At 54.1% G+C, this 13,585-nt stretch overlaps 1 protein-coding gene across 1 annotated transcript; it reads left to right on the plus strand.

Moving 5' to 3' along the window:
• The first annotated feature begins 1,795 nt into the window (after positions 1 to 1,795).
• LOC129149367 (C-type lectin domain family 4 member G-like) lies at positions 1,796 to 5,111 on the plus strand. The gene is made up of 9 exons (XM_054717133.1): positions 1,796 to 1,878; positions 2,172 to 2,282; positions 2,637 to 2,690; positions 2,835 to 2,897; positions 3,286 to 3,390; positions 3,675 to 3,764; positions 3,936 to 4,084; positions 4,183 to 4,298; positions 4,580 to 5,111. The coding sequence occupies exons 1-9, from the start codon at positions 1,824 to 1,826 to the stop codon at positions 4,716 to 4,718; spliced, it is 882 nt and encodes a 293-aa protein (XP_054573108.1). The 5' UTR covers positions 1,796 to 1,823; the 3' UTR covers positions 4,719 to 5,111.
• Positions 5,112 to 13,585: the final 8,474 nt, after the last annotated feature.

A 13,585-nucleotide genomic window follows, 5' to 3' on the forward strand; every position in this document is an offset into this window, starting at 1 on the left:
AATGAAACAGAATTCCTCCCGCTGTCCTTAACTGGGCATTTCCGCCTTCAGCTCAGGATTCTCATTTAGATCTAAGAGAGAGAGAGAGAGACTGGAACAGAGGAAGTGCTCAATAAAATATAACATTTTACCTTCTCAGGGAGGCCTGCCCTGGTCACCTGCCCCAGCCCAGCACTCCCACGCCCTTTATCCTCCTTGGCATTTGCTTCCATAGCACTGAGGACTTTTAGTGTCTTCTGTTAGGGTTTGCACCTTCAGCATTGGGGGCCGGTAGTGAGCGGCATGCCACTAGATGCCAGTATCAACCCCCACCCCCAACAGTGACGCCACAAATGTCTCCAGACATGGCCCAATGTTCCCTGGGGGGCAGGAGCCTCCCCGTTGAGAATCACTCTCTATACAACTTCCTTTTCATTATGTCCATCATTTACTGTCCGTCTGTCCTTGCCCCATCACAGTGTTTGCTCCAAGGAGGGACGTTGCTCACAAAACGGACTCGATCTCTGCGTCCGGATTTCATTTCATTTTTAAGTTTTGTGCTGTGATAAACCTCACTGTCTTCGGCAAGCATATCAAGCCTTCTAGTTGATGATTATCTGTGTTCCTTAAAGTGGAGTCTTAAATATTTTTGTTAGTAACGACAGAACAGCATGACAACCGGGATAAATACCAAACTGGTGATAGTATTGATTTAGACAACCATCCATCACAAGACCATCAGGAGAATGGCCCCTGCACTCCTGTGTCCTCGTCCCTCTGTCCTGTCGCTCATCAGTACCTCAGTTATACCATGAAAAGCACAGTCACGGGGGTCTGGCAGCGGAAATAATCTGCACAGACTGCCGGGTCATCTGTCCGGCTCCAGCGCCATCTTCCCGTGAGTAAGTAACGCTACAGTGAATTCTATCATACTGTGGAGTTGCCTGCCTTGTTTTTGGGTCTGAAGTCAGCTTCGCAATACAATGGCCATGACACTTCTGCCCACCATAGGACAAGTCCCAGTTCCTAGACCGATGCCTGAACACGGGAGGCGTTCGGTATCTGTTGAACGAATGAATGGACATTTAGTGGGTTTGTGCCTGGGAATGGTGCGAGGGCTTAACACCCACAGCCTCATTTCCTTATCACAGCATCCCTTGGAGAGAGGTCCTCCTCTGCAAAGGGGAGAAACACTGAGGCTTCTAGAAGCTACATACATGTACCCCTCCACCAACCGCCCCCCCAAGGGTTGAGTCCAGAAGCTTAGCTGACCATCTGTGTCCTCCCTTCTGAGGACTGAACTCAGGATCAGCCTCCGGTAGGTAATCTGTGGGACAGTTAGGAGTGAAACTGAGCTGACCCAAGAGTCCAGGCCTGAGGGGGCTTCCTCAGGGACCAAGAAGGAGGCCTGTCCCTCTTGGGAGGAAACCCAACCTCTGACCCATAAGAGCTGGGAACCATAGCGAAGCCCCCAGCACCAGCCTGGAGATGTTGCTATAGCTACCAGGCAAAGGAGGTTGGTACTGACTGTGCACAGACACACACACACACACACACACACACACACACACACACACACACACCAGCAAGTGCTCACACTCCATTGCCCATCCCCCTCCACTCCCTCTACCCCCCTCACCCCCCTACTCTCCCACTTCCTTCACTCCACCTCACCCTTAACCCCTAGCTCAGCCCAGAAAGGGCCCAGCCCTGTGATTGGTCAATGGGTCCTTGGTAGCAGCAATGGGAAGGGAAGACATGAAAAGGAAGGAAGAGAGAGGAGGCGGGGCAGGGTGAGGGAGAGGCTATATTTACACCAATGCCCAGGCGGGAGCCTGCTCACCATGGACACTGTGGAGTACTGCAAGTTGGGTGGCGGGCTCCAGGAGGTCCCCGGAGGTACGAGCCAGCAATGGGGCTGCCTCACCGGCCCCCTTGGGTCCCTCTGGTTGGGGATTTGATGGGCCAGGGAGGACGACATCCAAGAAAGGGAGCAAGTCCTGGGTGCAGGAGAGACACAGGCCCCAGAGCCAACTGGACATAGATTCGGATTTTATCTCTGTCACCTAAAGCTGCTTAACCTCTCTGAATCCGTTTCCTGGGACCCCTGCGTCCACGGCTGGGTCCTCAGGGCTCAGGGCTCCAGGACTGTCCTGGTACAGGAGGGACCCACGAGTCCTTTGTTATTCAAGGGTCCTGGGGCCGCTGGGGCCCCTGGGTACGGCGAGTCCTCCTCCTGGCCCTGGCTCTCCTGGTCACCACAGTCCTGTGGACACTCATCCTGAGCATCCTCCTTTCCAAGGGTAAGTGGCGGGTATGATGGGAAGACCGTGTCCCAGTCGCCTCTCCTCCCGCTGCTGTTTCTTCCCTCCACCCCAGGCGTAACAGCTGGGTCCCCGACTCTGCCTGGGGCGGCGTGTGAACACACGTGACAGTGTGTGTGCATCCTGGGGCTGTGTGCACCCCATGAGGGTGCCTGTGTGGGAACGTGTGTGTGTGGCCTGGTGTGTGTGTCTCCCCTCGGCTCCTGGGCGCATCCTGTGCGCTGTGCCCCTGCCCAGCCTCTCGTTGCGTCCCAAGACGGGAGTTCCCGCATCCCTGGGGCGAGGGGGTTCCCGAGTCCCCGGGGCCGCGTCCCCAGGAGCCTCTCTCCGCAGCCTCCAAGCAGCAAGGGGCGTTGTTGGGCGGCCAGGACCTGCTGAGAACGAACGGTGCGTGCAGACCAGGGGCTCCTGGGTTTATGAGGAGGTGGGTGGGTACCCCAGAGTCCCGGGGCTGGCCCCGAGTGGGGAAGGGTGTCCCCGAGGGTCCCCGAGGGTGACCTGGCGTGTGTGGGTCGGGCGGGGTCGTTCCAGCCTCGAAGCAGACGGTGGTGCTGGGCGCGCTGAAGGAAGAGGTCGGAGCCTGCCACAGCTGCTGTGAGACCGGGGCTGGGGCGGGGCCTGGGTGCTGAGGCGGGGCCTGGGGGCTGGGGCGGGGCCTGGGGCTGGGGCGGAGCCTGGGGGCTGAGGCGGGGCCTGCGGTCTGGGGGCGGGGCCTGGGGGCTGGGGCGGAGCCTGGGGGCTGAGGCGGAGCCTGGGGGCTGGGGCGGGGCCTGGGGGCTTGGGCGGAGCCTGGGGGCTGAGGCGGAGCCTGGGGGCTGGGGCGGAGCCTGGGGGCTGGGGCGGAGCCTGGGTGCTGGGGCGGGGCCTGGGGCTTGGGCGGGGCCTGTGGGTTGGGGCGGAGCCTGGGGCTTGGGCGGGGCCTGGGGGCTGGGGGCGGGCCTTGTAGCAGGATTGGAGGTCTCAGACGTCCCGCCCCATCCAGGCCTGAGGACACAGGAGCTGCAGAAGACGGCGGGCGCAGAGCTGCGGGAGGCGCAGGCGAAGCTGCTGCAGCAGGAGAGCGCCCTGAGAGAACTGAGCGAGCGCGGTGAGGGCGGGACCCCTCACCATCCAGCCCCGACCTTTATTTACATCCTGATCCCTCCGGGACCCAGACCCTGGTCTGTGATACTGACATTTAACCCCGATCGTGTCTCCCATCCTGACCCTGACCCTGGGGCTCTGCCCTTGACTACAACTCCTAACCACAACCACAGAGGGCCCATACCTAGCGAGAGCAGTCCTTGACCGTGATATTCTTGACCGTAACCTAATCGCAACCTACACCTGACACTAACCCCAGCTGTCATCTGGACTCCCTTGACCTCGCAGTGACACAGCGCTTGGCTGAGGCGGGAAGGGACCGCGAGGGCATCCGCAGTGAGCTGTTCCGGGCGTTGGAGGCCGCCCGATTTGGAAACAGTGAGCAGGACGGGGTGGGGGAAGGGGATAAGTGAACCCTACCCCTAGGCCTCTTGGTTCCCTGATCCTCCCGGATCCGCCTTTTGACCTTGACCTACACCTGTGCCCCCCAAACCACTTCATCTGCTCCACCTGGGAGCAGTCTACCTCCCTGGCCTTTGCCACCCACAGGTTCCTGCGAGCCCTGCCCCACGCGGTGGCTGCCCTTCCGGGGCTCCTGCTACCTTTTCTCGGAGCAGAAGGCCACGTGGGAAGAGTCGCAGCGCTACTGCGCAGGTGTGGGTGCGCACCTGGTGATCATCGGGGACCTGGATGAGCAGGTGCGCAGCGCGGGTGGCCGAGGCGGAGGCGGAGGCGGAGTTCACTGAGGGGGCAGCCTCCGGAGGTGCTCAGTCTCTGCTTCCATCCTTCCATCCAGGACTTCCTGTCTCAGGACACACAAGGCCGAGGCTACTGGCTGGGCCTGAGGGCTGAGCGCCGCGCCAGGGAGGTCAAGGGCTACCAGTGGGTGGACGGAGCCCCGCTCACCTTCAGGTGAGGGAAGGGGCTGGGGAAGGGGCCAGGCCAGGCCCTGAGGCAGTCCTCTGCAGATCTCAGGAGCTCCTTAGGGACGGGCAGGGCAGTCTAGCCATTGGGAGCTGGCTGAGGGATAAATTCTGGGCGTTAGAAAGTTATATCCCCGGTGCATGCTTAAGTTAGACGCTCAGGGTGTCCAGAGGAGGCCCAAGCCATATAAACAGGCTGCACCCTGAAGGCTGGACCCCAGGGACACCCTCAGCCTAGACCCCAGCAACACCCCCGCCAAACCGCTGCAGCCACTGGAACCTGGGAGAGCCCAATGACGCTCGGGGGCAGGAGGACTGCGTCATGATGCTGCACACGGGGCTGTGGAACGATGCCCCTTGCGGCAACGAGAAGGACAACTGGATCTGCGAGAAGAGGAACAACTGTTGAGCCCACCAGTGCCCCTACAACACCCACCATTGCGATTGCTGCAGCTACTCACCCTCCTGGCTTTGCCCACCACCATCGGATCCTCCTCTCCCTCCCCCTCCCTAAGAACTACCCACCCCGCTCAGCGGAGTCCACTGCATGTACCCTGGGACCTCCTCTCCCACCTGACCACTAGCCCTCCCACACGAGCCTAACTTCAGCCTCCACCTCTTCCGAAATCCTGGCTCCTGGGCCCTTTGATCAGACCCCACCTCCCTCCCTAGCCAAGACCAGGTGACTGGGAGATGGAGCTGTCTGGTTTTCTTGCATTTTTCTTAGACTGGGAGGCCTCAAAGATGGGTTTTATGAACTGTCCTTGAAGCCCTAAGGAGCATCAATAAATGTTTGAGATAAGATCCATCTTAGCGCCTGGCTCTGGGGAGCTCTTCTAAGCTTTATCCCAGAGACCCTGGCATGATACCCGTGAGGGACCGCAACCTCCCCAAGTGACCTCATGGCTCTATGATGCTCCCAGACCCAGTGAGTGGTCTGCACTGAGCCAGAAGGGCTGTGGGGCACTGGGGACATGGGAGTGAGTCAGACCCAGTCCTTAACCCCCACCCCCACCCTCACCGGGACCGGCTCATTCCACTCCAGCTGGGCACAGGAACAATGTGACCAGTGACTCAGTGGAGGAATGCATGAATGAGTGACAGTAGGAGGAGTTTGAAGGAGCCACCTGTGTCCTGGGGAGAGGGACTGTGCCGAAATGCCGAAGGGGTGGCCCCTGTCCTTGGAGATTTCGGGCACCTGAGACAAGGCCCTGAGGCAGGTGTAGGTCCCTTACGTCTAGGGACACTTGGTTCTGTGACCACTGGGTGGAGTACTCAGAAAAGACATCCCAGAGAACATGGACTTTCGAGGAATAATGAGATTTCAGCACGTGGAGCTGGGAAGGGAAAGTTTTGCAGGTGGAGAGTGTTGGAAGGTGTTGAGTATGGCAGAACACATTTGGGGGTGCAGGGTGTCCCCCAAACATGGGAACTTTGTATCTGAATTCACTCTGTACTCCCAGTTTCCTGCCCCTGTCTTGGGGGCTGGGGGCTCTCTGGGAATTTCCAATGGACACAGGTCTAAGGGGTGTGACAGGCTAGCAGCCTTTACGTCTGTGTAGAACTGAGTTCAAGTCCAAAGCTGCTTGAGCCCTAGGGTGCCCCGCCCGGAGAGCCTCGACTGAGCTGGAAGAAGAGAGAATAACACCCAGACACCCTGGCCAGGGCAGGCCTTTCCGTGGTGTAACCAGCCAGCCCTCCGACCCTTCTCTGGGCCTTCTACAGCTACAGCTCAGAGCAAGGCACTGACTCCCGGACAGACAGCACACCTACTGGACCGGCAGCCACACTGATGGGTTTTCAGATGGTCAGCTTGGAGGAGTGTGTGGGTCTCCGAAGGTTGCTGTAACAAACGACCACCACTTGATGGATTGAGACAGCGCATTCTGGGGGTCAGAAGCCCACAGTTAGTCTCACTGAGCCAAAATCAGGGTGACACCAGGGCCAGGTTCCCTCCGGAAGCTCCAAGGAGAATCTGTGTCCTTGTCTTCCGGCTTCTATAGCTGCATCTCTCACATATTCTGGCCTGTGGCCTCTTCTTCCATCTCAAAGCCAATAGGGCAGCATCTTGCTTTAGTGGTCCCCTTGCCTCCTCTGGGTCAGTATCCCTCTGCTTCCCTCTTATAAGGACACTTGTGATTGCACTTTCAGGCCCAGCCTTAGAATCCAGGATGGTTTCCTGTCATCCTTCAATGCAGTTGTGGCACTAACCACCCCAAGTTAGTATAGACAGCACCCACAGATTAAGGGCACCGTTCCTAACAAGACTGCCCTAACTACAGTTTGGGGGTACCTGGGCCACACGCACCTCTGACCAATTGATTCTTACCAACCGATACAAATTCAGAGGATCTCACAATCCCCTTCAAATTAGTTCTATAATTTGCTCAGAACTCAGGAAAGCTCTAGACCTACAGTTTTATTATAAGGAACACAAATTCAGACTAGCCAATGAGAAGACCCATAGAGTGAGGGCTGGGAGGGTCTCAAGCATAGAGCTCCCATGTTCTCTTCCCATGTTCTCAGGACAGATCACCATCCTGGCATTGGTGTCCAGAGTTTGTATTGGGGCTTCGTTATGAAGGTGCTAAGGGAATTGTTGGTCATGTGATTGCACTCCATCTCCACCTCCATCACCTCCCCAGAGGTTGGGTGTCTGAAACCCTACCCCTCATGGTTGCTCTTTCTGGCATGACCAACCCCCACCCTGAGCCATCTCCTTGCTATAAACTCAGGTATGAGCCAATGGGTCCCCATGAAGATCAAAGACATTCCTATCAACTTGGGAAATCCCAAGGGTTTAGTGCACCTTGCCAAAAAACGGACAAAAACCTACCAAATTCTTTGACATGTAACACCCCCCATCTCTAAATCCTTAGTCACATCTGCCAAGTCTCTATTGCTATATGAAATAAACCAGCAATAAAAGGACAAGCACTGTATTATTTCACCTACTTGACGTACCTAGAGTAGTCAAACTCATAGAAATAAAAGGCAGACAGGTGGGTGCCAGGACCTATGGGGAGAGAGGTGTGGGGAGTTATTTAATGAGTATAGAGCTTCACTTTTGCAAGATAAAAAACTTCTAGATTGATCGCTCAACAATGTGAATATAATTAACTCTACTAGAGATCAAACCTACAACCTGGGTATGTTCCCTGACTGGGAATCAAACCTACAGTCCTTTGGTGTACGTGATGACACTCTAACCACTGAGTGACACAGGCCAGGGCCTGAACTGCCTACTTAAAAAGGGTTAAGATGCAAATTTTATATTATGCGCATTTTATACCACCATTTAAATGTTTTCAATTTTAATGCACCCATTTCAAGCTCCAAGTCAGAGTTTTGAGAAAAGTATACAGCGGTGTAGTCACCATTCCATTCCATCATCCCCTCAAGTCCCTTCGCACCCCTGCCCCAGGCCACCATGATCCCAAGATCTGCTTGCACCACTGTTACCTAGACTTGTCTCCCTCAAATGTCCTTTAAATTGAATCACCGTATGTTGTGACTCTTTCTCTAGGCATAATGTCTGAGATGTACCTATTCAGCTGTGTGTATCCACAGTGTGTTCCCTTTCACTGTTGACCCATCTTCCACTGTGTGGCTGGACCACTGTCTGGTATCCATTCACCGGTGACTGATGTTTGCATTGTTTCCCATGTAGGTTACTGTGAATTAAACTGCTGTGAGCATTCTTGTACAGATCTTTTTATGGCTTTACGTTTTCACTTTCCTTGGGTAAATGCCTGGCAGTGAGTCAGATAGCAGATGAGTGTTTAACTTTGATAAGAAACTGTCTGGCCGTTTTTCCAAAGTGGTTGCACCATTTTGGGCCCCATCAGCAATGTCCCAGGGCTCTGACTGCTCAGGGAGGGAACTTTTGACCCAGGAGACATTTCAGCAGTTCTAGAGCCAGGTTGGGGGCCGGGGGAGGGGGAATCTATGTAAAGAGCAGGAGGGAGGGAAATACTAGTAAAGCTGGAAGTTGAAGCAGATAATGGGGAAGGTAGGAAGCTGGGGATGATATGTCCCTGACAACATGTTGTGGTGGGAAGACTATGGGACTTGGGAAACAAGAGGTGTGTGTGGTGGTGGCTGGGAGCGGGGGGGGGGGGGGTTCTCTGCTCTTTGGAACTGTAGCCCCTGAATCATGACTAAGGAGGTTGGCAAGAGAAGCTGGAGAGAAGGAGTGAGATCAAGTCTCCTGGGAACAAGAAGCCAATTCATTCATTCATTTATGCAATGAAATCATTTGCATTCATTCAATACAATTACTTTCTTATCCACAAACATTTCTCCAGTGCTTATTAGATTATTATACATCAGGCATGGCATGCAACGGAGAACAAGAGGTCAGGGTCTCTGGACACGGAGGATTCTGAAAATACTTAGGCTGAGTGGGAACAACCATTCACAAAATGGTGTAGACTCTAGGAGCCCATTTACATGAAGTTCTAGAACAGGCAAAACGATGCTAGCTAGGAAAAAACATGGCAACATGGTTGTCTGGGAGCAGAGGCAGGGATTTCCCAGGAAAGGCCATGAAAGAACTTTCCGGAGCGATGGAAATGTTCTGCGATCTTGATAGACATTTGAATTACAAGGTGAATGCATTTGTAAAAGCTCAAAGAGGCCCAGTGATTGACTCATGAACCAAGAGGTCAAGATTCAATTCCCAGTTGCGGGCTCAGTCCCCAGTGGGGGAGTGTGCAGGAGGCAGCCGATCGATGTGTCTCTCTCATCAAGGTTTCTCTCTCTCTCTCTCTCTCTCTCTCTCTCTCTCTCTTCCTCTCTCTCTCTCTCTCTAAAATTGATTTAGAAAAAGCTAAAAAAAAAACACAAAAAACCCAAAACACAACAACTCTTGGGATTTGTGCATTTCAATCTATGTCATTTTACTCAAAAGGGAAAACAGTAAGGGGAGTGGCAGACAAACATTGGGGATCATGCTCTGCAGGCGGGACTGTTTCAGGGGAAGTGAGATGGAAGTCCACAACTAACTTTTTGTCGTTGTTGACACTATTGCAGATGTCCTCCATTTCCGCCCACTTTGCCACCTTCACTTAGCCCCCGCCACCCTCCCTCCCTTGGCCCTCACCACACTACTCTCTGTGTCCAAGCATTTATGTCCTTGAGCGAATCCCTTAATCTTCCTTTATCCAGTCCCACCCCCCTTCCCTCTGACATTAGTCAGTCTGTTCCATGTATCCAGGCCTCTGACTCTATGTTGTTCATCAGTTGATTTTGTTCATTAGATTCCACATATAAGTGAGATCATATGGTATTTGCCTTTTTGTGACTGGCTTATTTAACTTAGTTTAATAATCTCCAGGCCCATCCATGCTGTTGCAAAGGGTAAGAGTTCCTTCTTTTTTATAGATATGTAGTATTATGATATAAATGTACCACAACTTTTTAAAATATATTTTATTGATTTTTTACAGAGAGGAAGGGAGAGGGAGAGAGAGCTAGAAACATCGATGAGAGAGAAACATGGATCAGCTGCCTCCTGCACACTCCCTACTGGGGATGTGCCCACAACCAAGGTACATGCCCTTGACCTGGATCGAACCTGGGACCCTTGAGTCCGAAGGCCGACGCTCTATCCACTGAGCCAAACCAGTTAGGGCTGTGCCACAACTTTTTAATCCACTCGTCTACTGATGGACACTTGGGCTGTTTCCAGATCTTAGCTATTGTAAATATCACTGCTATGAACATAGGAGTGCATACATTCTTTCTGATTGGTGTTTCTGGTTTCTTAGGATATATTCCTAGAAGTGGGATCACTGGGTCAAATGGCAGCTCCATATTTAGTTTTTTTTAGGAAACTCCAGACTGTTTTCCACAATGGCTGCACCAGTCTGCATTCCCACCAGCAGTGCACTAGGGTTCCCCTTTCTCCACATCTTTGCCAGCACTTGTTGTTTATTGATTTATTGATGGTAGCCATTCTGACAGGTGTGAGGTGGTACCTCATTGTCCTTTTTTTAAAATATAGTTTTATTGATTTCAGAGAGTAAGGGAGAGGGAGAGAGAAATAGAAATATCAATGATGAGAGAGAAGCATTGATCGGCTGCCTCCTGCACGCCCCCCACTGGGGATCAAGCCCACAACGCAGGTATGTGCCCTTGGCCAGAATCAAACCCAGAACCCTTCAGTCCACAGGCCTATGCTCTATGCACTGAGTCAAACTGGCTAGGGCCTCATTGTTGTTTTTATTTGCATCTCTCTGATGATTAGGGGCACTAAGCATTTTTCCAATGTCTATTGGCCACCTTGTGTCCTCTTTGGAGAAGTGTCTATTGAGGTCCTTTGCCCATTTTTTTATTGGATTGTTTGTCTTCCTGGTGTTGAGTTGTATATACAGCTAACTTTGAACTGCATAAAAATAAGATGGATTGAGCAGTAAATATATATATACACAAGTAGCCCTGCACACGAATCCGTGCGCCAGCAGCTCTCTGTGGGGCCTGGCCGCTCCGCGCCCACTGCCCAGAGGCTCTCTGCAGCCCAGAGGCCCATCCGCAGCCTGGCGCAGAATGCTTGCCTTGTCACTGGGGCAATGACACAAGTGTTCCCGCCCCGGCCGCTCTGCGCCCACTGTCCAGAGGCCCTCTGTGGCCAGGGTGGAATGCTTGCCTCGTCACTGCGTCACTGCGGCGACGAAGCAAGCATTCTGCCAGGCTGCTTACACGGCCCACTCTCAGCAGCCGCCCCCCTCCCCCGCCCCGGGACTGGGGGACTCTGGCGGGACTGAGAGGACTGGGTGCTGCCATCTTGTGGCTATGGGCGCCGCCATCTTTGTGATGGAGTGATGGTTAATTTGCATATTACCCTTTTATTAGATAGGATAGTGTAACAAAGCATTTATAGACAATATTGATTGCAGAATCTAAGGATGGGTTTTTCATTTTAAAACTCAACTTTTTAAAAATATTTTTTTAATTGATTTCAGAGAGGAAAGGAGAGGGAGAGAGAGATAGAAACATCAATGATGATTGAGAATCATTGATTGGCTGCCTCCTGCACTCCCCCCACTGGGGATTGAGCCCGAAACCCGGGCATGTGCCCTTGACCCGAGTCAAATGCAGGACCCTCCAGTCTGCAGGCCGACGCTCTATCCACTGAGCCAAACCAGTTAGAACTAAAACTCAACTTTTAAAAAATGTTTTTATTGATTTTTAAAGAGAGAGGAAGGGAGGGAAATGGAGAGATAGAAATATCAATGAGAGAGAAACATCATCAATTGGCTGCCTCCTGCACGTCCCCTACTGGGGATTGAGCCCACAACCCAGGCATATGCCCTGATCAGAAATCAAACTGGTGACTCTCAACCACTGAGCACACTGGCCGGGTTAAAACTCACCTTTCTGTGTGCTTGGAGGCTGTCATAAGTGGAATGCTGGCGTTCAGGTCCTGGCTGCCTCCCTGGGCTCACAGTCTGGCAGGGAGAGGAGGAGAGGAGGAGGAATAGAAGTTCGTGTGCCCACATGGTGAGGTTGGGGTGGAACTTTCTAGAAAATCAATCCTCCCCCCCCCAACTTTAACCTGAGGTGTGAGGTGGCTGGCGGGTGGATGGCCGGCCTTGGAGAGGCAGAGGTGGCTCTTGCTGGGCAGCCGGAGGAGGGGCAGGAGCGGTCCCTTCCAGCTGCCCTCTGCCTTCTTCCAGTGGGTGTCCCAGCATCCCCGGAGCGGCCACGTGACAACACTTTCTGGGACTGAGTCAGTAGCCAGGGTTTCCTGGACAAGCTGGTCCCACCCGTCACCCCTTTCCTGGGAAACGGCCTTGGGACCGAGCAGCCTGAACTCTCCAGCCTCCCACCTCTCTCCTCCCAACTCCAGGAAAACCCCTGGGATCCCAAGGCTGAGGGTCTGGGGAAGCCCCCAGGGTGGGACAGGACACCCTCTCTTCCACCCTGGGCAGCCCCTCCCCCACCTTCTTCAGCGCCTCCTCAACACCCCCTCCCCAGCCTCTCCTTTGTCCCCAGACCCCGTACAGACGGCTCAGATGGATGAGTCTGGCAGATGCTGACAGAATGCCCAGAGCCCAAAACCGGGCCTTGCCACTTGGTCTCTGGGTGAGCCTGGGACGTGACTTTGCCTCTCTGAGACTCAGTTTGTGCATCTCTCAAGTGGGAATAATCAGAGCCACAGCGCCCACCGTTGGGGTCTTGTGGCCTGCTGAGCAGGCCCCTCAGAGAGGCCCCATCCTGACCCCAAACCTGTGAATATGTGGCTTCGTGTGGCAAAGGGACTTTGCAGATGGGGTTAAGGTAAGGGTCTGGAGATGGGAGATGATGCTGGATTCCGGGGGTGGGGGGGGGTAAGGTGGGACAATGTTGCCACAGGGGTTCTTATAAGAGGGACTGGGGGGTCAGAGTCAGAGAAAAAGACATGGCAACAGAAGCAGAGAGATGGGAGGGTGTTGCGCTGCCGACTGAAGATGGAGAAAGGGGCACAGCCAGGAAAGTGGCGCCTCTAGATCTACATTCTCCCCCAGAGCCTCCAGGACAGCCCCGTCCACGCCCAGAGACTGCACTGGGCTTCTGACCCCCACAACTGCAAGGTAGTAAATGTGTGCAGTTTAAAGCCTCCACGTCTCTGGCAATTTCTTACAACAATCATAGGAACCGAAGTCAGATGTGATGCCTGTAAAGCACCTACTGTGTGCCGAGCCCTGAGCGATGAGCTGACAACTTGGTGATGACCATTGGCAAACCAGACACATTCACACAGGGGGCAGGAGTCACAGAGACCATTAAAGGGATGACTGGGGGGCTAGGGGCCCCTTCGCTGGGGTCACTTCTCTCAGAGAGCAGAGTCCTGAGGATGAGGAAGGACCAGGGAAAGGGCTTAACAATCGGAAAAGCCTGCGGGTGTGGCCGTAGCGAAGAGAGATCCACGCATGCGGGTGCGTGCCAGCCACACTGTGCCTTGCTGGCTGCAGGGAATTTGGGTTTTCTCTAAGGGCCTTTGCAGGGGTGGGGGTTGATGATGGGAGGCACAGGACAGCCCTGTGCTCCGGGAAGCAGCACTAATAACCTCCCATGTGCTCCTTCCATCCGGCACGGTGCGGAAGGCTTCACGCACATGACAGCCTATGTGGGAGACTGTGCTTCTCCCCACTTCACAGCTGAGGAAGCTGAGGCCTGGACAGCACAGTCAGCCTGCAGGGAGCGGGGGTGGAGCTAGGACTCCACCTTTCACTTACGCCCAGTGGGGGACAGTGACTGGGTGTCCAGCAGGGGGCAGCACCCCTACTGTTC

Source organism: Eptesicus fuscus, chromosome 6, assembly GCF_027574615.1.
Source record: "Eptesicus fuscus isolate TK198812 chromosome 6, DD_ASM_mEF_20220401, whole genome shotgun sequence".
Taxonomy (NCBI): Eukaryota; Metazoa; Chordata; class Mammalia; order Chiroptera; family Vespertilionidae; genus Eptesicus; species Eptesicus fuscus.